Source organism: Microcaecilia unicolor, chromosome 10 (assembly GCF_901765095.1).
Source record: "Microcaecilia unicolor chromosome 10, aMicUni1.1, whole genome shotgun sequence".
NCBI lineage: Eukaryota > Metazoa > Chordata > Amphibia > Gymnophiona > Siphonopidae > Microcaecilia > Microcaecilia unicolor.
In genome coordinates, this window is record NC_044040.1 from 129,471,508 (window position 1) to 129,494,970 (window position 23,463).

General features: G+C 47.2%; 1 protein-coding gene across 2 annotated transcripts in view; it reads right to left on the reverse strand.

Annotated features, from left to right (window-relative positions):
• Positions 1–3,646: 3,646 nt before the first annotated feature.
• The window catches only part of RNF168 (ring finger protein 168), a 331,361-nt gene continuing 311,544 nt past the window's right edge, over positions 3,647–23,463 (reverse strand). For both annotated transcript variants that reach the window (XM_030216565.1, XM_030216564.1), the window contains one exon: positions 3,647–4,988. In XM_030216565.1, coding sequence (XP_030072425.1) covers positions 3,909–4,988 — 1,080 coding nt within the window. In that variant the 3' untranslated portion in view covers positions 3,647–3,908. The remainder of the gene's footprint in view (positions 4,989–23,463) is intronic.

A 23,463-nucleotide genomic window follows, 5' to 3' on the forward strand; every position in this document is an offset into this window, starting at 1 on the left:
GTTTGTGCCTTGGTTGGTTTTTATACCGTTCACATTCTCCCGCCATTCTCCTTTTTATTTATGTTTTCACCATCTCTCACATTGCGTATTTCTTTAATCAGCCTCTCTCACATATCTTATTATTTTTATACTTTAGCAAACATATCAGCATTTTATGGTTTTTCATTTTTTAGTGGTCATTTTTTACTTTAGCACACCTAAGCTATTTAGTTTTAATTCTTTCAGACCATCACAATCAGTCGCCATTATTCCTGGACTCTCAGTTTTTAAACCAAGTATACAGGTCAGCAAAAGTCTTTTTTGATCTCACTTCTTTGCGTCAAACACACTAAACCTTATTTTTCTATCATGTAATCAATCAAGGATATACTTTTATGATGATTTTAATGATAAATGTTATTTGTGGTTTTGACACTTTTGGCATTTAGTTATTTTAACATACTCTATATTGTGAATGTCTTATTGCAATAGATCAATACTTTTGTGTTGCATATATGTTTCTACTATACAACGTATAATATATACACTTACACTGTATATCACTGTTCAATTGCATATGTCCATAAGTTGTGTTTTTGTTGAATTTTATTTTTATTATTATTTTTAATTTATAGACTCCTGATGCAGGCCTTCTGGCTGAAACACAATGCTGTGAGTCATTTTGATTTTCAATAAATATTGCTTCACTTCATTATTTCTGTGGTCCTGTCTTTGGAAATCCTGGTTCTCATTCCCACTTTTCTCTTTGCTTGAGTTTCTCCGTGGGATTTCTTGAGTTCTGCACGCACGTGGATTCTCTTTTATCTCTTAAGTCTTCCCACTAGTAAATTTTACTGAGCCCCGAAAACCTCAGCGGTGCACCCTGCATATGTGTGACTTTTTCTATAAGGGTATCCGTAGGGGGCTTTTAAAATATGAGTCGCCTTTGAGTACACCAATTGAAATTGTTAATATTAATATTATATTGCAGGGGATGTCCTTGGAATAGCCCATGGGGCAAAACATGTCATGTCGGACAAGTTATTCCCCCATTTGATTTTGAGCTCTGCCTAAGATAAGTACCAGTACAAGATTTAGTTCAGAGAAGTTAGTAGAATATATTTTATATATATATATATATATATACACACACACACACACACACACACAAAAGAAGATATTATTAGCAAGTTAAGACGTTGAATAAGACGCCAGATAATTGGGCATTTGAATCCTTGGAGAACCGATGACAAGATGGGTGCATAAGTCATTACCGAAAGAGTCACACATGTAAGGTGCACCGCTGAGATTTTCGGGGCTCGGTAAAAAATTCACCACTTCTTATAGCAGTGATGCCATCAATGGGAAAGATGTGGTTTGCTCACACATCTACTGAAGGGCTGGCATAAGCCCATGCATTTATTTATTTTTTTTTTTTTTTGGGAATTACAGATTTTATTTCAACATTTTTATTGATGATTTTATTTGAACTGTATTTATTTTATTTGAACTGTAAAAGAACATTTTAATGTGTTTGAATGTCCCTTGGTACAACATTATAGTACAGTGAAGAGTTTACCACAAACAAGATACCATCTCAGTCAAGCCATCCCTCCAGAGCGAGTAGTCGTATGTTAATGAAACTGCTGAGGAATGATACTGAAATCTATGATTATTTTAAAAGAAAAGGAGTTCTCTGGCCGAGACGGGGGGAAATGCCGACTGTTCAATGTTTCAAGATTCTTTGCAAACACTATGTAGAATGTTTTGTGACTTTCTTCTTGCCATCCTCATAAACATGCCATGTTTGTGGAGTAAATATTTTCAGGATACTGCACACAGGTGGGAAACACAGTTTTGCAGTTTGATAAAACCAAAGTGGTCTCAAGTGTGCTATGTGATATGGTTGGTACAAAAACATCACCCTGTTAATGCCATTGCTACAGTAAAGCATAGTGGGGGCTGCATTTTGTTGTGGAGATAATTTGCATCAGCAAGGACAAGGAGGCTGTGAAATCGAGAAAAACTGTTTGCCACAGACCAGAAAAAAAAAAAAAGTTAGTAGACTGTTAGTAGACTTACCTGGGGGTAAGTAGCATGGAACCTATTTTTTGGGATCCTGCTAGGAATCTGATCTGGATGGGACACTGATGGAAACAGGATGGACCTTTGGTCTGATCAAATATGCTAATTCATACATTCATATGACTAAAGCAGAAGATTCACGCTTCAACAAAACAATGATTCTAAGTGCAAAGCAAAATTGGAGTGGTTCAGTAAGAAGAAAGTTGTATGTATTGAATATGTCGAGTAGATCATTGAAACAAACTCTTACTTTAACAAATTCTGAATTGTATTTGTTTTTTTTTAGACAGCAAAATGTGAAGACTGTGTTACAATATGTAGACTTCTACAAGGGACCTTTGCTTGTCAGTAGCACTAACAAAAGGATGTACTTTTCATACTCTCTCAAGCAGATCTAAGGCAGTGTTCTTTGCAAGACTCAGGAGCCAGTGGCTGCTCCATCGACCCACAAACACAATCTCCCAACACTTTTTCATCAAACTTGCTGTTAGCATACCTTCATAACAGTTATTCTGTTTAATTTCTGTACTACACAGCTGTTGGTAGATGTGAGCTACATATTGTCCAATGAGCTATGTGGTGCTAGAAGAAAAAAGAATAGCTGTTCAAAAGGTGATACCACAAACAAGTCTCCAGAGAAAGTACAGCGGGAGATTAAAAACTGGAGAATGGGAGAGAGCCACCGTGAAAAGGGGACAGGATGGTGTATTTTCAAAGTCTAAGTGCTTTGAAAATAAGTCCCAGGGTGTCTGTTGCTTCGTCCAGTGGTGGTCCTGGCTGTCACACTGAACATTTTTTGACAAACTGGCCCCCACTTTAAAAATGGCGCTAAGGTGTTTTGATTTGATGCAATGACCAACAATCTATAAGCCTATCACACACTTCTATAGACAACAGGAAGGAGAATATAAAAAAGCTTGTTTTCAAATTTATTAAGGCAACAGTGCTATCTAGTTATTGCAAAACTGAAATGTACGGTATGCCAACATTTACAGAATCTAAGCAAAAACCATGTTACTTCAGCTCCCTTTCAAATAACAGATGGAGAAAAAATTTAGAAAACAAAATTAAACAACTGATTACAAATAAATTAAGACACCTCAGTGCTTTATCAAAGCCAAATACAACTGACTGCTGTTTCAAATGACTGAAAATGGTCAGTTTATTACAAACATTTGAAGAAAATTGAACATTTAAGAGACACTGGTCTGAAGACCAGCATTTTTTCTGATCCAAAAATACATGTTTTAATTGTAACTGCTTAATAAAAACAAATAATCAGGATTATAATAGTTTTTGTAGTTTACACGAGCTGTGTTTCTAAAATGGGGATTGTACATTATTTTTGGCTTTGACCATTTCAGCTCTACTTGCTGCAGAATTTTAAATTTTACAGTAAAGAATTCCTTCTTACAAAACTAAACTAAGTATGCAAGTATAAATTTTAAAAAATAAATTGCTGTTCTTTAAAAGCAGAAAAAAAAACATTTGAATGCAGTTTGATTTCCTTAGCTACTAGTGTGGAATATTAACCTGGGAAACATTGCAATGATACATTCATATCATACATGCAATAAGAATGTGTTTTGGGGGGGGGGGGGGGGGGGGGGAGAACAAAATACTGAAATTTTTTTTCTAAGGCTTGGTAAGGGAGACTTCAAAGATTTTTTTTCTTCCCAAGCATACTGAAATACAGCAATTGTCTTCTGTTGTCATTAGTTAGTAGAAAAACGCTGCTAATGGACAAACTTTCTCTAAAAAAAACAAGCCCTCCCCCCCCACCAAAAAAGTCCCAACTTCATGTCCCTTTACAATCCCTACTCCCTTGCTCTCATACCAATGTGCTAGTGCGTTGCAGACTTTTTCTGAAGCATATCCAGAATTGTCTGCTGCTTATTGCTGGCTTGTAGTGCTTTGTCTCTCCTTGCAGAATAAAAATTGTTGCTGATACAGTTCCTCGTTTTCTTTCCCCTCTTTATATCCAATGGTGATTTCTGAGAGCTGGTTCTAGGAGGTTGGCTGTTCTCATCCAAAGACTGGCTGAACAGAGCTTTCTGATTTCTTTTTAATTCCTGAGTTGCCCTCTTTGGTATGGACTCCTCCTCAGGCTGAGCAACTCTACTGGAGGATGGTTTGGCTCGCAGACAGTATTCATCTGGGGCACCTTTTCCTCTGGAGACTTGGTTCATCTCTTTATTCATCTCCTTCTGAAGTTTCAGAGCAATTAATCTGTCCTGTTCCACTTGCCTTTGTCTCTCATTTAGATCACATTCCACAGTGATTAGCTGCTGAACTTGAAGATTAGTCCCTACAATTGCTCCTGTTCTCTCCTCTTCTTCCTCTGCAACACCCATGCAGTCCCGTCTTCTTTTTGAAGCTGAACAGGAACTGCTACTCTCTTTCACACACTGTCCCTCACATTTCCTTTTAGGAGCCTCATTAGTGGCTGAGCCATCAAATGTTTTTACACCATCTGAACCACCTGTGCTGTTTCTAGTCACACCTTCTACATTATGTCTTATACAATCTTTCTTCTTGCTGTCATCTGCTGAGTTTGGAACTCCCCAAGGAAATATGTGGGTTTCTGAATAATATACCTGTTGATGGCAGTTAACCTGTGAAAAGTTATTTCCCATCTTCCCAGTAGTGCCTGGGAAACTACCAAGTCCTTTTTTCTCAGCTAAGCACAGTTTATTATCAATTCTTGGTTTTAGACTATTTGACAACATCCATCCATCTTGCTCTTCAAGAAACAATGTGATTTCTGAACAATCATTTAACTGAGGCATTGGACGGTCGTGGAATGATTCCTCTAAACTTGGGGCAGGGGCAGGGATATGGGAGGGCATCTGTGGGGAAAGTGTTGGCATTTCATCTTCTTCCTCTGTCCACATGAGGCTAGTAGGTTGCATAAAGCTTCTTTCCTTTAAGCATAAAAAAAAAAAAGAACAAGGTGAAACTTGTGGCTTCTTTCTGTAGTTCTATTTTAAGAGTACATAGATAACAAAACATACTTTTATCATATAAGGCAGGCCTTGACAAATTTTCTTGGTATTTAGGAGCTAGCGGCCGAGACTTCTCACCCCCCCCTTCTCTTGCCACCATTGTCTCCATTAAAATAAGGAGCTTGGGGGGTGGGGGAGCTCCTTCCGGGCCTGATTTACTAAGCTGTTTTTTGTCTAAGATTAGTAAATCAGGCCCTTAGTAAATCCCTGAATGCCACTCACAGTAATACACCCGGTCATTACCCAGTCCTGCTCATTCTCTTCACCCTACACCTCAAATTGTCACCCAGCCTCTCTCTCTCTCCTGGTCCTATCATTACTCTCCATGCCCTGTGGTCACCCAAAGCGAATGCTACATACCTGTAGAAGGTATTCTCCGAGGACAGCAGGCTGATTGTTCTCACTGATGGGTGACGTCCACGGCAGGCCCTCCAATCGGAAACTTCACTAGCAAAGGCCTTTGCTAGTCCTCGCGCGCCCATACGCACCGCGCATGCGCAGCCGTCTTCCCGCCCGAACCGGCTCGTGTTCGTCAGTCCCATATGTAGCAAGACAAAGACAAGGGAAGACAACTCCAAAGGGGAGGCAGGCGGGTTTGTGAGAACAATCAGCCTGCTGTCCTCGGAGAATACCTTCTACAGGTATGTAGCATTCGCTTTCTCCGAGGACAAGCAGGCTGCTTGTTCTCACTGATGGGGTAAACCTAGCCCCCAGGCTCACTCAAAACAACAAACATGGTCAATTGGGCCTCGCAACGGCGAGGACGTAACTGAGATTGACCTAACAATTATCCAACTAACAGTGTAGCCTGGAACAGAATAAACATGGGCCTAGGGGGGTGGAGTTGGATTCTAAACCCCGAACAGATTCTGAAGCACTGACTGCCCGAACCGACTGTCGCGCCGGGTATCCTGCTGCAGGCAGTAATGAGATGTGAATGTGTGGACAGATGACCACGTCGCAGCTTTGCAGATCTCTTCAATAGTGGCTGACTTCAAGTGGGCCACTGACACAGCCATGGCTCTGACATTGTGAGCCGTGACATGACCCTCAAGAGCCAGCCCAGCCTGGGAGTAAGTGAAGGAAATGCAATCTGCTAGCCAATTGGATATGGTGCATTTCCCCACAGCCACTCCCCTCCTGTTGGGATCAAAAGAAACAAACAATTGGGCGGACTGTCTGTTGGGCTGTGTCCGCTCCAGATAGAAGGCCAATGCTCTTTTGCAGTCCAATGTGTGCAGCTGACGTTCAGCAGGGCAGGAATGAGGACGGGGAAAAAATGTTGGCAAGACAATTGACTAGTTCAGATGGAACTCCGACACTACCTTCAGCAAGAACTTAGGGTGAGTGCGGAGGACTACTCTATTATGATGAAATTTGGTGTAAGGGGCCTGGGCTACCAGGCCTGAAGCTCACTGACTCTACCAGCTGAAGTAACTGCCACCAAGAAAATGACCTTCCAGGTCAAGTACTTCAGATGGCAGGAGTTCAGTGGCTCAAAAGGAGGTTTCATCAGCTGGGTGAGAACGACATTGAGATCCCATGACACTGTGGGAGGTTTGACGGGGGGCTTTGACAAAAGCAAACCTCTCATGAAGCGAACAACTAAAGGCTGTCCTGAGATCGGCTTACCTTCCACACAGTAATGGCATGCACTGATTGCACTAAGGTGAACCCTTACAGAGTTGGTCTTGAGACCAGACTCAGACAAGTGCAGAAGGTATTCAAGCAGGGTCTGTGTAGGACAAGAGTGAGGATCTAGGGCCTTGCTGTCACACCAAACGGCAAACCTCCTCCATAAAAAGAAGTAACTTCACTTAGTGGAATCTTTCCTGGAAGCAAGCAAGATACGGGAAACACCCTCTGACAGACCCAAAGAGGCAAAGTCTACGCTCTCAACATCCAGGCCGTGAGAGCCAGAGACGGGAGGTTGGGATGCAGAAGCGCCCCTTCGTTCTGTGTGATGAGGGTCGGAAAACACTCCAATCTCCACGGTTCTTCGGAGGACAACTCCAGAAGAAGAGGGAACCAGATCTGACGTGGCCAAAAAGGAGCAATCAGAATCATGGTGCCTCGGTCTTGCTTGAGTTTCAACAAAGTCTTCCCCACCAGAGGTATGGGAGGATAAGCATACAGCAGACCTTCCCCCCAGTCCAGGAGGAAGGCATCCGATGCCAGTCTGCCGTGGGCCTGAAGTCTGGAACAGAACTGAGGGACTTTGTGGTTGGCTCAAGATGCAAAGAGATTTACCAAGGGGGTGCCCCACACCTGGAAGATCTGGCGCACTACCCTGGAGTTGAGCGACCCCTCGTGAGGTTGCATAATCCTGTTCAACCTGTCGGCCAGACTGTTGTTTACGCCTGCCAGATATGTGGCTTGGAGCAACATGCCGTGACGACGAGCCCACAGCCACATGCTGACGGCTTCCTGACACAGGGGGCGAGATCCGGTGCCCCCCTGCTTGTTGATGTAATACATGGCAACCTGGTTGTCTGTCTGAATTTGGATAATTTGGTGGGACAGCCGATCTCTGAAAGCCTTCAGAGCGTTCCAGACCGCTCGTAACTCCAGGAGATTGATCTGCAGATCGCGTTCCTGGAGGGACCAGCTTCCCTGGGTGTGCAGCCCATCGACATGAGCTCCCCACCCTAGGAGAGACGCATCCGTAGTCAGCACTTTTTGTGGCTGAGGAATTTGGAAAGGACGTCCCAGAGTCAAATTGGACCAAATCGTCCACCAATACAGGGATTTGAGAAAACTCGTGGACATGTGGATCACGTCTTCTAGATCCCCAGCAGCCTGAAACCACTGGGAAGCTAGGGTCCATTGAGCAGATCGCATGTGAAGGCGGGCCATAGGAGTCACATGAACTGTGGAGGCCATGTGGCCCAGCAATCTCAACATCTGCCGAGCTGTGATCTGCTGGGACGCTCGCACCCGAGAGACGAGGGACAACAAGTTGTTGGCTCTCGTCTCTGGGAGATAGGCACGAGCCGTCCGAGAATCCAGCAGAGCTCCTATGAATTCGCGTCTCTGTACTGGGAGAAGATGAGACTTTGGATCATTGATCACAAACCCCAGTAGCTCCAGGAGGCGAATAGTCATCTGTATGGACTGTACAGCTCCTGCCTCGGATGTGTTCTTCACCAGCCAATCGTCGAGATAGGGGAACACGTGTACTCCCAGCCTGTGAAGCGCCGCTGCTACTACAGCCAGGCACTTCGTGAACACTCTGGGCGCAAAGGCAAGCCCAAAGTGTAGCACACAGTACTGGAAGTGACGTGTGCCCAGCTGAAATCGCAGATACTGCCTGTGAGCTGGCAGTATCGGGATGTGCGTGTAGGCGTCCTTCAAGTCCAGAGAGCATAGCCAGTCGTTTTCCTGAATCATGGGAAGAAGGGTGCCCAGGGAAAGCATCCTGAACTTTTCCTTGACCCGATATTTGTTCAGGGCCCTTAGGTCTAGGATGGGACGCATCCCCCCCTGTTTTATTTTCCACAAGGAAGTACCTGGAACAGAATCCCAGCCCTTCTTGCCCGGATGGCACGGGCTCGACCGCATTGGCGCTGAGAAGGGCGGAGAGTTCCTCTGCAAGTACCTGCTTGTGCTGGAAGCTGTAGGATTGAGCTCCCGGAGGGCAATTTGGAGGTTTCGAGGCCAAATTGAGGGTGTATCCTTGCCGGACTATTTGAAGAACCCAACGGTCGGAGGTTATGAGAGGCCACCTTTGGTGAAAAACTTTCAACCTCCCCCCGACCGGCCGATCGCCCGGCACTGATACGTTGATGTCGGCTATGCTCTGCTGGAGCCAGTCAAAAGCTCACCCCCTGCTTTTGCTGGGGAGCCTTGGGGCCTTGCTGAGACACACGCTGCTGACGAGAGCGCGCGCGCTGGGGCTTAGCCTGGGCTGCAGGCTGTCGAGAAGGAGGATTGTACCTTCGCTTACCAGAAGAGTAGGGAACAGTCTTCCTTCCCCCATAAAAACGTCTACCTGAGGAGGTAGATGCTGAAGGCTGCCGGCAGAAGAACTTGTCAAAGCGGTATCCCGCTGGTGGAGCTGCTCTACCACCTGTTCGACTTTCTCTCCAAAAATGTTGTCCGCTCGGCAAGGGGAGTCCGCAATCCGCTGCTGGATCCTATTCTCCAGGTCGGAGGCACGCAGCCATGAGAGTCTGCGCATCAACACACCTTGAGCAGCGGCCCTGGACGCAACATCAAAGGTATCATATACCCCTCTGGCCAGGAATTTTCTGCACGCCTTCAGCTGCCTGACCACCTCCTGAAATGGCTTGGCTTGCTCAGGAGGGAGCTTGTCCACCAAGCCCGCCAACTGCCGCACATTGTTCCGCATATGAATGCTCGTGTACAGCTGGTAAGACTGAATTTTGGCCACGAGCATAGAAGAATGGTAGGCCTTCCTCCCAAAGGAGTCTAAGGTTCTAGAGTCCTTGCCCGGGGGCGCCGAAGCATGCTCCCTAGAACTCTTAGCCTTCTTTAGGGCCAGATCCACCACACCAGAGTCGTGAGGCAACTAAGTGCGCATCAGCTCTGGGTCCCCATGGATCCGGTACTGGGACTCGATCTTCTTGGGAATGTGGGGATTAGTTAAAGGCTTGGTCCAGTTCGTCAGCAATGCCTATTTTAGGACATGATGCATAGGTACTGTGGACGCTTCCTTAGGTGGAGAAGGATAGTCCAAGAGCTCAAACATTTCAGCTCTGGGCTCATCCTCCACGACCACCGGGAAGGGGATGGCCGTAGACATCTCCCGGACAAAGGCCGCAAAAGACAGACTCTCGGGAGGAGAAAGCTGCCTCTCAGGGGAGGGAGTGGGATCAGAAGGAAGGCCATCAGACTCCTCATCAGAGAAATATCTGATGTCCTCCTCCTCCTCCCACGAGGCCTCACCATCGGTATCAGACACAAGTTCATGAACCTGTGTCTGAAGCCGTGCCTGACTCGACTCCGTGGAAACACGGCCACGGTGGGAGCGTCGAGAGGTAGACTCCCTCGCCAGCTCCGGCGAAGCTCCCTCCGCCGACGTTGTCAGGGAGCCTTCCTGGGAGGCGGCCGCAGTCGATACCGCAAGCGGTACCGATGTCGGAGACCTCACCCCGGGCAAGGGGCCAGCCGGCGCCTCACTCGACAGTACCGGGGGCGCAAGCACCCCCGGTACCGGAGGGGAAGGGCGCAACAGCTCTCCCAAGATCTCCCGGAGAACGGCCCGGAGACTCTCGTGCAGAGCGGCTGTGGAGAAAGACATGGAAGCCGATGCAGGTGTTGAGGTCTGAGTCTGTTCCGGGCGTGAAGGCTGTTCCGGGCTGTCCAAGGTGGAGCGCATCGACACCTCCTGAACAGAGGGTGAGCGATCCTCCCGGTGCCGATGCCTACTGGGTGCCGACTCCCTCGGCGACCCAGAGCTCTCGGTACCGATGCGGGAAGGAGACCGGTGTCGATGCTTCTTTGATTTCTTCAAACGAAGCATGTCACCGGAGCTTCCCGGTACCGACGAGGAGGACGTAGAAGGGTCAATCGTGAAGACGTGCGAGGGTCAACTTTGAGGGGCGCGAAACGGCGCAAAACACGACCGTCCCGAGCGTGGACAAAAGAAGACTGACAAAAACGAGCCGGTTCAGGCGGGAAGACGGCCGCGCGAGGACTAGCAAAGGCCTTTGCTAGAGGTTTCCGATTGGAGGGGCTGCCGTGGACGTCACCCATCAGTGAGAACAAGCAGCCTGCTTGTCCTCGGAGAATGTCTTTTTTAGCCCATTCCACCTCACCTGTCTCCCTCTTTCCTTATATCAGCCACCCTAGACCTATCCCTCATTTCGGCAGCAGAATGCCTTTTTCTTTGGGGGCGCCTAACTGTCCCCATCTCTACCATCAACCCTTCCCAACAACTCCATCTCAGCCCCCCCTAGTTTCCAGCATCCCTGACCTTTCTTCTCATCCCCCACCCATGGTCTCCAGCATCTCTGTCCTTCCACCCCTCTCAAACTCTTCCCCCATGGTCTCCAGGATCTCTCTTCCATCCCTTCCCTCCCCCATGGTGTCCAGTATTTCTCTTTCCCTACTTCCCTCCCCCCCCCCATGGCATTTAGCATATCTCTCCCTCCCTCTCCATCACTATCCTTCCTTTTTTTCTAACCCCTCCCCACCTACGATTTCCAGCACCACCACCCCCTTTCATCATCTCTCTCCTTCTCTACCACCCTACTGCAGCCAGGTATTTATTCCCTCACTTTGCTCCCCCAGAGCTGCATATGTGGTATTGTCCACCTGGCTGGCCGGTGTGGGACCTTGAGCATCTGTGCATGCTCAAGGTTTGCCAGTTCCTCATGCCTCTCTATGCAGCTGATAGAGTCACCGCCCTGGGGAACCGAGGTAAGGAAATAAACACCTCACAGTGAGAGAGGCAGAGAACAATAATTTTGGGGGTGCCAAGGCATTTTATTTATTTGTTTGTTACATTTGAATCCCACATTTTCCCAACTATTTGCAGGCTCAATGTGGCTTACATTGTACCGTAAAGGCGTTCGCCAATACCGGTGTGAACAAATACAATAAGGTTCATGTGTACAGACACATTAGGGAATCGTAGAGAGGAAGAGTTATTATATGTCCATTATGAGCTTTGGTTTCGTTGTGTTGCAGGGTACAGGCATTTAAGTTGGATCGGTAGGATATGCCTTTTTGAATAGGTTAGTTTTTATTTCTGGAAGTTTAGGTGATCATAAGTTGTTTTCATGGCTTTTGGTAATGCGTTCCATAGTTGTGTGCTTATGTAGGAAAAGCTGGATGAATAGGTTGATTTGTATTTGAGTCCTTTGCAGCTTGGGTAGTGGAGATTTAGATATGTTCGTGTTGATCCTGTTGTGTTTCTGGTTGGTAGGTCTATGAGGTCTGTCATGTATCCTGGGGCTAAGCCGTACATAATTTTATGAACCAGGGTGCTGATTTTGAAAGCAATATGCTCTTTGATTGGAGCCAGTGCAGTTTGGAGGGGTTTGGCACTTTCGAATCGTGTTTTTCCAAATATAAGCCTTGCTGCCGTGTTTTGAGTGGTCTGAAGTTTCTTTATAATTTGTTCTTGCATCCCGCATAAATTCCGTTCCAGTAGTCTACATGGCTTAGTACCATTGATTGTATCAAGTTGCGAAATGTTTCCCTCAGGAAGAATGGTTTCACGTGTTTGAGTTTCCACATTGAGTGGGACATTTTCTTTGTGTAGATTTCACTTGGTTCTCTAGTGTGAGGTTTCGGTCGATTGAAACAACGAGAATTCTAGGCTGTCTATGATAGGGAGGGTATAATCTGGGGTGTTTATGTTTGTGGGTTTGTTCGTATTGTATTGGGATGAGACAGTGTGTTTTTTCTGTGTTGAGTTTCAGTTGAAATGCGTTAGCCCATGAGTCCATGATATTCAAGCTGAGCTTGATTTCGTTGGTGATTTCTGTCAGATCACATTTGTAAGGAATGTATATTGTGACATCGTCTGCATAGATGAAAGGGTTAAGGCCTTGGCTGGATAAGGATTTGGCTAGTGGGGTCATCATTAGGTTGAAAATGATCGGTGATAGTGGTGATCCTTGAGTTACTTCACATTCTGCTTTCCACAGTGGTGATATGTTTGAGCTTGATTTCACTTGATATGTTCTAGTGGTTAGGAAACCCTTGATCCAACTAAGTATGTGCCCGCCAATCCCGAAGTAATCTAGTAGTAGTATTTTATGGTTTACCATATCGAACGCACTGGACATGTCAAATTGGAGGAGAAGTATGCTTTTGCCTGTTGCTATTTCCTGCTTGAATATGGCTAGGAGGGTAATTAGTACTGTTTCAGTGCTATGGAGGGGGCGAAATCCTGATTGTGATTCATGTAATATTGTGAATTTGTTTATATAATCAGTAAGTTGTTTGGTTACCATGCTTTTCATCAGTTTGACCACCAGTGGGATTGATGCTACTGGGCAGTAGTTAGTGATTTCATTTGATTTTTTCTTGGGATCTTTTGGTATTGGGATGAGTAGGCTGTTGCCATTTTCCTTAGGGAAGAGAACTTGTTGAAGCAAGTAGTTTAAGTGGGATATTAGGTCTGCTATGAAGTGGTGGGGGGCGGATTTTATTAGGTAGCTGGGGCAGGTATCCAATTTACAGTGAGAGTGGGAGAACCTATTAATCGCCTGGGTGACTGTTTCCGCGGAGAGGAGAGCGAAGTTTGACCAGGTTCGGTCCGCTGGGTATTCACCAGGGGTTGGATCCAAGCCAGTGATGAAATTTTCGATATCGGTGTTGTCCTGAGGTAGCGTGTTACGTAGGTTAGCAAGGTTGTCTGCAGTTGTGGTGACCAAGGTAATGTCTAGTAGTTTGTTTATGAGTTGGTATAATTTGTGTCTTTGTAATCTGGCCCTATTTTAGTTTTATAGTATGACCTTTTGGTCTGTCTTATTGCGTATTTTTTTCCATGCGTTGAGAGCGTGTTCGTCTTTTATTTTTTTCCAAGCCTGTTCAAGTTTCCTGGATTGTGTTTTTATTTTTTTCAGTTCTTCGTTGACCCACGGTATCGAGTTATGCCTATGTGAGGTTCTTGTTCGTAAGGGTGCTATTTCGTCCAGTATGCTTCTGCATCTTTTATCCCATTCTGAAAGGTAGTATATAGAGTCCGTTTGTGCTGTCCATTTGTTTTTGTATATCTGTTGACAGAATGTTTCCGAGTCTATTTGGCCTCTTGAGCTGTAGGTTGTGTGTTCTTGTTTACGGTGTGAACCCTTTTTCTGCCATTTTAGGGATAGGTTTAGTTTTTAGGGGTTGGTCCATAGTGTTTCTGTCCATTTAAGTTCTGTTATTATTAGGTTCTGGTCTGTGGACAGATTGTATGAGATGAGGTCGAGTGTGTGCCCTTTGACATGGGTTGCTTGCATGTGTGGCCATTTAAGATCCCATGAGTGGAGGAATTCCTTGCATTCTCGTGCATTGGTAGAGTTTGGGTCTTCTAGGTGGAGGTTAATGTCTCCTAATACTAGTATATTGGAGTTGGTTACACAAGTGTTTGAAATGAAGTTGGTCTGGCCTTCGTTCCAATTACCTGGAGGTCTTTAAAACAAGACACAATTCACATGCTCGCGTAGGGTTTTGTTGTGAATTCTGATTGAGGTGTTAAGTTGAGGTGTTATGGACTCAGCAGTGGTTTCGGTGGTAAAGTGGGACCGATAGATTAATGCTATGCCTCTACCTCTCTTTTCTTTTCTGGTCCAGTGTCTAGGATTATAGGGTCCGTTTGGTCATGGATCCAAGTTTCAGTGAGGAAGAGTAGGTCGAGGTTTTATGACATGATCCAGTCTGTTAGTATTGCTGTTTTATTTACAGCGGATCTGGCATTGACGTAACCCACTTGGATTGTTTGGAATGGGTCTTCTGTATTTGGTGTTAAGTGGACTTTTGTTAGTTGTCGTTTCTTTGTTGAGGTGGGTTTGTTTGGGCCCTTCTGTTGTGTTTGTTCGCATGTAAGTGTTCTTCCTTTGTTTAGGTTGTTAACAGTTTGGTGAGGTGTGGTGTATTTGATCAATCTATGATGATTGTGTAGTATGGGTATGATGTTGTTTTCTGCAAGTGGGGTGGTTAGCGGATCATTGTTAGGGAGTAGATTATTAGCAGTAGTTTGAGGGTATTCATTATGGTATATATTTCCTGTGGTTTCTATTAAGACCGTGTTGCCCCAATCTGCTCTCCTCGCAAGCCTGCCTTCTCCGGTTGATCAAATGCAGTGCAAAAGGCTCCTTCTCAGGCACGCCCGTCCTGCTGAAGGTGTCTTCAGTTCACTAGCAATTATTCAGTTTTTACTTTGGTTTTTACTGTCAGGCCTTTCCAGCCTTGTCAGTTGTAAAGTCTCAATGTCTTGAAATATAATAGGCACTTTACTCATGGTCTGGTGATCGGACGCGTTGCCCAGGGCACAGAGACTCCGCAACCCTGGGAGCTGTGTCTTTGTTGGAGGTAGATACCAGAGGGGGGCAGCAGCCTCAGGCTGCCGCTACTGGTTTGCTCTGAGCCCCTCGGAGCCTCTGCCGCGTTGCCCTTTCTCCTCTTGTCGCTGCTGTTGCTCTGGTCTCCATACTGTCAACTGAGCCCTTGGCGGTTCCCTCACGCCTCCATAACTCCCATGTTTCTGGGGCAGCTCCACCGGACAGTGCTCCCCTTTCCTTATGCCATCTGAGGAACTGGTGGGTGGGCGGGTGAGGAGGCAGAGCCGGGCGTACGACCGCTTCCACACAGCCTGTGTGGTCCCGTGGGAGGGGCTCGATCACCTCTCCCTGCTCTGGGTGGGCAGGTGGGTGAGGAGGCAGAGTCGGGCGCGCGGTTGCTGTTCCACGAACCTCGTATGGTCCCCCGTGGGGAGAGGTTCGGATGCCTCTCCCTGCTCCGAGGGCGACAGCGGAGCCGTTCGCTGGACCCGCAGGGCTCCCCGAGCACTGTCTGCTGCCTCGTGCGGTCCCCCGTGGGGGGCAATTCAGACTGGTGCCCGATTAACTCAGCACAAGTTAGGGCAGCTGTTTTGCTTAAATTTATGCAATTGCTTAAATGCAGGCTTGGAATTACTGCAGGCAGTGGAGAGGGGAAGAGGAGATTATCTGAGAGGTTCAGGAATTTTTAAGACAAAGAGGCGTCACTGACCATAACCAAACCTTGGAATGTAGCCAGGGGAAATGCTTGGTAATTTGGTTTTTAAAGTCCAGTATCTAATATTTAACAGGCACTTCTGTTCATCAAAGGCATGCAGTAGATGGATATGTTTCACTCCTTTGAAATTATTTGGAAGTTTTAATGCTGAGGATGCTTCGGCAAGATAACAGAGCTTTAGAGGTAGTATAAGTTATAGATATGAACATTATCTCAAAGTTGTAGTGGGGGTTTAGGGCCAGATGCACTAAACAATTGTTAGAGCCCTTCCCTTACTGATTCCCTTAGCGAATCAGTAAGGAACGGGCATGCATTAAGGAAAGGGAATGTAAATGAGCTGCTCGTTGTAGCTCACTTGCATTCTTTATTCTATCGGTAAACACTCGAGCATGTGCAGAGCAACCAAGCGTTATGCTGGCTGCTCTGCGCATGCCAAGGACGTCCTTAATGAACGTCCTTCACTCAAAAAACAAACAAAAAAAAAAACTCATCCGATCCGTTTCAAAGCCTTTCAAAAGTCCCAGAAGCATGGTTAGCTCCCCCCAGGCAGTTGCTCAGACTGCCTGCCTGCCGGGACGAGCTGCAAAGGAAAAAAAAAGAAACATCTCCTGCAACTTCTTTGCAGCTCAAACGTCTTTGTGGCAGTGCTTCACTCAGGACCTGGAAGTCTCTGAGCCAATCACAGCGCGTTTAGCTCGGCTAAACACGTTGTGATTGGCTCAGGGACTTCCAGGTCTCAGCTGAGTGAAGCACTGCCAAAAAAGACGTTTTTATTATTAAGGGGGCCAAAATGGACTTTTTTTTTGGATGGGCACCTATTTTGGCGCCTTCCCCCCTTGCAATAATAAATACGTTTTTATTATTGCAAGGGGGGGAAGTCAAGGATCAAAGGCTTCTAACATTAGAAAACAAATGGCTATACTTAGCACTTCTACGTGAATTTCTTTGCAGGGGCTGATGGTTGACTTTAGTTTTAAGAAATCTAACAGATTTAGGCCCCCATGATCAAAAGCAAACTCCGGCGCTAGAGGCTCTTAACGCCATACTAGTGCCGGAATTTGCAGCCGACCCATGATCAGAGCCCTCGAGCGCCTGAAACAACGCACTCGAGGACTCTTAGCGCAAGTAGCATGCAAATGCATGCTAACAAGGCCTCTTACCGCAATTAGCTTGCAAATGCATGCTAATCGGCGCTTAACGCATTCAACCCCAATGATCAGCGTCCAGCGCCCCAAAGATTGGGTCGCTGGCCGCAGCAAAATCAACGCCAGCTCCGAGCTGGCGTTAGACTTTGCGGATCATTGGGGAGGAATGGTGAGCCCTGTCCAGCATGTTCAAGGAGGGCTGGAAATCCGGAGGGTCTCTAGCCCCCCCCCCCCCCAGCCCCCACAAAATGTCGTGGCCGCCGGCCAAACCAAACCCTCTCCCACCCTCCCCCCCAGCGATGGGGGGTGGGTGCTGGAGGTCCAGTGGACCTCCAGCCCACCCCAACTCCTGCCCCCCAGCGTTCTTTCAATCCCTGGTGGGTGACAATTCCCCCTTCCGGCCCCCCTATCTTTCGTTGGAGGAGGGACGCAGCATGCCTGCCTCCCTCCTCTTCCAGTCAACGCCGCTTCAAAATGGCGGCGCCCAGCCCATTGCATCCTGGGATGCGCTGGGCGGGGCTACAGACCATGTAAGGAAAGGTAGGGGGGCAGGGAGGGGGGTTGTCATCCACCACAGACCACCCCCCCCCCCGTCGCTGGGTGGGAGAGGGTTTGGTTTGGCCGGCGGCCACGACATTTTGTGGGGGTTAGCCGGGGGGGAGGGGGGGCCTGGAGACCCTTCAGATCTCCAGCCCTCCTTGAACATGGAAGGGGTGGAATCGTCGGGGGGACCGGAGGTCCACCGGACCTCCAGCCCCCCCCCCCCCAGGTGGGAGAGTGTTTGGCCGGCGACGGCCATGACATTTTCTGGGGGTTTTGGGGGGGGGGGGGGCCTGGAGACCCACCGGACCGCCAGCCCCCGTTGTTTGGGCCTCCAGCCCTCGTTGTTCGGGCATTGGCAGGCTGTTTGACAGGTTTGGGCTTTTGACAGCCCAGACCTGTCAAACAAGTGCAGGAGGATTGTGCTGAGCGCATGCTCAGGCGCAATTCTCCCGCACTTCAACATGTTAATCAAAGATAATAGCGCTGCTTAGATTTGCATGCATTATCTTTGATCATCGATGCAGAAAAGCCCTGTGCTGTCCCGGTGCTATTTTTAGGGCGTTGTTTGGAACAGTGCGGGGCTTTTGATCATCTGGGCCTCAGAGTTTTAGGAATAGTTATGTGGTTAAAATAAAACTTTAACTCACGGATTGTAGGTATGAACTTTATAGTTTCTGGCTCTGATATCCTTGGATGGTCCAATTGAAGCAGGTTGCTGTAGGCCTTTTCTTTGTTGTCCATCTGTGGCTCCCCTCGTTTTGACGCCTATGTCTTGTCTCCTCTCATCTAGACTACACTACCCAGGAAGACAATCAGCTGCCCCTATCTCCAGCCTTGTACCCCAACCAACCAGCCACTCTCTCTCCAGCCCTGTACCCCAGTCAGCCAGCCAGCCAACCACCCCCTGTACAGCTATGTACCCCAAGTCAGCCAACCCACTCTCCCCACCCTTGCACCCCAGCCATCCACCAACCTTCACTCCCCACCCTGCCATCCATTCACCAATCTCCCCTCCCCACCCCTGAATTCCAGCCAGCCATCCTCCTCTCTTTCCCAGCTTGTATCCAGCTGCCACCCTACATTCCTATCCTCAGCTAGGCAGCCAGCCAGCCTCCCTCCTCCTCTCCCACTAGCCCTCAAAGCTACCTGCTACTCTCCTGTCTGTGTCTGCTGTCAGTAACAAGAACTTCGTCTTCTGTGCATCACGCAATTCTGAGCTACCTATTGCAGGGACTTACACTGGCCTTGTGAGATTTGAGATGCAAAAGACTTCCTATACTGTGCAGCTCAGGCTTGTGGAGAGCCGCAAAACACAGAGAAGAGGAATTTCCTGCTGTGGGAGCATAAGCCAAAAACAATTTTAAACTGGCAAAAAAAAATCTCAGGCATCAGAGACAAATTGCTAGTCATCATGGTGACCCGGTGCCTGGAAGTCATGGTATAAAGGCCATAATAGAACAAGGACATGCATAAACATTTCACACAACATCGTTTTTATTACATAAGTATTGCCATACTAGGAAAAACCAAAGGTCCAGCGTGCCCAGCATCCTGTTTCCAACAGTGGCCAATCCAGGTCACAAATACCCAGCAAGATCCCAAAAATGTACAAAACATTTTATACTGCTTATCCCAGAAATAGTGGATTTTCCCCAAGTCCATTTAATAACGGTCTATGGACTTTTCCTTTAGGAAGCTGTCCAAACCTTTTTAAAACTCCGCTAAGCTAACCACCTTTACCACATTCTCTGGCAACGAACTCCAGAGTTTAATTACACGTTGAGTGATGAAATATTTTCTCCGATTCGTTTTAAATTTACTACATTGTAGCTTCATCGTATGCCCCCTAGTCCTAGTATTTTTGGAAAGCGTGAGCAGATGCTTCACATCTACCCTTTTATAGACCTCTATCATATCTCCCCTCAGCTGCCTTTTCTCCAAGCTGAACAGCCCTAGCCACTTTAGCCTTTCCTCATAGGGAAGTCGTCCCATCCCCTTTATCATTTTCGTCGCCCAGTCTCCCAGTCTCGTAACGCTTGTAATTTTTCACAATCCTCCTGCGATTTAACAACTTTGAATAATTTTGTGTCATCAGCAAATGTAATTACTTCACTAGTTACTCCCATCTCTAGGTCATTTATAAATATGTTAAAAAGCAGCAGTCCCAGCACAGAGCCCTGGGGAACCCCACTAACTACCCTTCTCCATTGAGAATACTGACCATATAACCCTACTCTCTGTTTTCTATCTTTGTTACAAAAATCTTCACCTCATTATAACATAGGTGTATTATGTTCATTTCTTACCAAGCCTACTAATTTTTGATGTTGTATTTAGGAGACAGAAATTGAGTCAACAAGCCAGCTATAATAATGCTCAATGTCAACTTATGGTTGATAACATTACAATGTTACCAAACAGCTTACTGAATACGTGGACAAGTTCTCCTTACTACATGAATCACAATCAGGATTCCGCCCCCTCCATAGTACTGAAACGGTGCTAGTCACAGTCCTGACCAAATTCAAGCAGGAAATAGCCACAGGTAAAAGTATACTTCTCCTCTAATTCGACATGTCGAGTGCATTCGACATGTAAACCACAATATACTACTAAGACTCCTAGACCATTTCGGGATTGGTGGAAATGTACTCAACTGGATCAAGGGCTTCCTAACCACCAGAACATACCAAGTAAAGTCTAATTCAAACATATCACCGCCGTGGAAAGCAGACTGCGGAGTACCTCAAGGACCACCACTATCACCTATACTCTTCAACATAACGATTATACCATTGGCCAAGGCATTATCCAATCAAGACCTCAACCCGTTCATCTATGCAGACAATATCACAATTTACATCCCCTTCAGACATGATCTGTCAGAAATCGCCAATGAAATCAAGCTTGGTTTGCACACCATGGATTCATGGGCAAACTCATTTCAACTGAAACTGAATACTGAAAAAACACACTGCCTCATCCTCTCATATCAACACAACATGTACAAACCCAGATCCATAGACATCCCAAACCACACCCTCCCTATCTCAGATAGCCTAGAAATACTCGGTGTCACAATCCACCGTAACTTTACTCTTGAGAGCCAAGTATACTCCACTACAAAGAAAATGGTCCACTCAATGTGGAAACTTAAACGTGTAAAACCTTTCTTCCTGAGGAAAATATTTCGCAATCTTATACAATCAATAGTACTAAGCCATGCAGACTACTGTAGCGGAATCTATGCGGGATGTAAAGAACTCATAAAGAAACTCCAGACCGCCCAAAACACAGCAGCCAGACTGATATTCGGCAAAATACGATTCGAAAGTGCTAAACCCCTCCGAGAAAAACTACATTGGCTCCCAATTAAAGCGAATGCTACATACCTGTAGAAGGTATTCTCCGAGGACAGCAGGCTGATTGTTCTCACTGATGGGTGACGTCCACAGCAGCCCCTCCAATCCGGAATCTTCACTAGCAAAGCCTTTGCTAGCCCTCGCGCGCCGATGCGCACCGTCTTCCCGCCCAAAACCGGCTCGTGCCGGCCAGTCTCATATGTAGCAAGACAAAGAGAAGGGAAGACACAACTCCAAAGGGGAGGCGGGCGGGTTTGTGAGAACAATCAGCCTGCTGTCCTCGGAGAATACCTTCTACAGGTATGTAGCATTCGCTTTCTCCGAGGACAAGCAGGCTGCTTGTTCTCACTGATGGGGTATCCCTAGCCCCCAGGCTCACTCAAAACAACAAACACGGTCAATTGGGCCTCGCAACGGCGAGGACATAACTGAGATTGACCTAACAACTTATCTAACTAACAGAGAACAGAATAAAACATGGGCCTAGGGGGGTGGAGTTGGATCCTAAACCCCGAACAGATTCTGAAGCACTGACTGCCCGAACAGACTGTCGCGTCGGGTATCCTGCTGCAGGCAGTAATGAGATGTGAATGTGTGGACAGATGACCACGTCGCAGCTTTGCAAATCTCTTCAATAGTGGCTGACTTCAAGTGGGCTACCGACGCTGCCATGGCTCTAACATTATGAGCCGTGACATGACCCTCAAGAGCCAGCCCAGCCTGGGCGTAAGTGAAGAAAATGCAATCTGCTAGCCAACTGGATATGGTGCGTTTCCCCACAGCCACTCCCCTCCTGTTGGGATCAAAAGAAACAAACAATTGGGCGGACTGTCTGTTGGGCTGTGTCCGCTCCAGATAGAAGGCCAATGCTCTCTTGCAGTCCAATGTGTGCAGCTGACGTTCAGCAGGGCAGTAATGAGGACGGGGAAAGAATGTTGGCAAGACAATTGACTGGTTCAGATGGAACTCCGACACAACCTTTGGCAAGAACTTAGGGTGAGTGCGGAGGACTACTCTGTTATGATGAAATTTGGTGTAAGGGGCCTGGGCTACCAGGGCCTGAAGCTCACTGACTCTACGAGCTGAAGTAACTGCCACCAAGAAAATGACCTTCCAGGTCAAGTACTTCAGATGGCAGGAATTCAGTGGCTCAAAAGGAGGTTTCATCAGCTGGGTGAGAACGACATTGAGATCCCATGACACTGTATGAGGCTTGACAGGGGGCTTTGACAAAAGCAAACCTCTCATGAAGCGAACAACTAAAGGCTGTCCTGAGATCGGCTTACCTTCCACACGGTAATGGTATGCACTGATTGCACTAAGGTGAACCCTTACAGAGTTGGTCTTGAGACCAGACTCAGACAAGTGCAGAAGGTATTCAAGCAGGGTCTGTTTAGGACAAGAGCGAGGATCTAGGGCCTTGCTGTCACACCAGACGGCAAACCTCCTCCATAGAAAGAAGTAACTCCTCTTAGTGGAATCTTTCCTGGAAGCAAGCAAGATGCAGGAGACACCCTCTGACAGACCCAAAGAGGCAAAGTCTACGCTCTTAACATCCAGGCCGTGAGAGCCAGGGACCGGAGGTTGGGATGCAGAAGCGCCCCTTCGTCCTGTGTGACGAGGGTCGGAAAACACTCCAATCTCCACGGTTCTTCGGAGGACAACTCCAGAAGAAGAGGGAACCAGATCTGACGCAGCCAAAAAGGAGCAATCAGAATCATGGTGCCTCGGTCTTGCTTGAGTTTCAACAAAATCTTCCCCACCAGAGGTATGGGAGGATAAGCATACAGCAGACCCTCCCCCCAGTCCAGGAGGAAGGCATCCGATGCCAGTCTGCCGTGGGCCTGAAGCCTGGAACAGAACTGAGGGACTTTGTGGTTGGCTCGAGATGCGAAGAGATCTACCAAGGGGGTGCCCCACACCTGGAAGATCTGACGCACTACCCTGGAATTGAGCGACCACTCGTGAGGTTGCATAATCCTGCTCAACCTGTCGGCCAGACTGTTGTTTACGCCTGCCAGATATGTGGCTTGGAGCACCATGCCGTGACGGCGAGCCCAGAGCCACATGCTGACGGCTTCCTGACACAGGGGGCGAGATCCGGTGCCCCCCTGCTTGTTGATGTAATACATGGCAACCTGGTTGTCTGTCTGAATTTGGATAATTTGGTGGGACAGCCGATCTCTGAAAGCCTTCAGAGCGTTCCAGACCGCTCGTAACTCCAGAAGATTGATCTGCAGATCGCTTTCCTGGAGGGGCCAGCTTCCTTGGGTGTGAAGCCCATCTACTACTACTACTATTTAGCATTTCTATAGTGCTACAAGGCATACGCAGCGCTGCACAAACATAGAAGAAAGACAGTCCCTGCTCAAAGAGCTTACAATCTAATAGACAAAAAATAAATAAAGTAAGCAAATCAAATCAATTAATGTGAACGGGAAGGAAGAGAGGAGGGTAGGTGGAGGCAAGTGGTTACAAGTGGTTACGAGTCAAAAGCAATGTTAAAGAGGTGGGCTTTCAGTCTAGATTTAAAGGTGGCCAAGGATGGGGCAAGACGTAGGGGCTCAGGAAGTTTATTCCAGGCGTAGGGTGCAGCGAGACAGAAGGCGCGAAGTCTGGAGTTGGCAGTAGTGGAGAAGGGAACAGATAAGAAGGATTTATCCATGG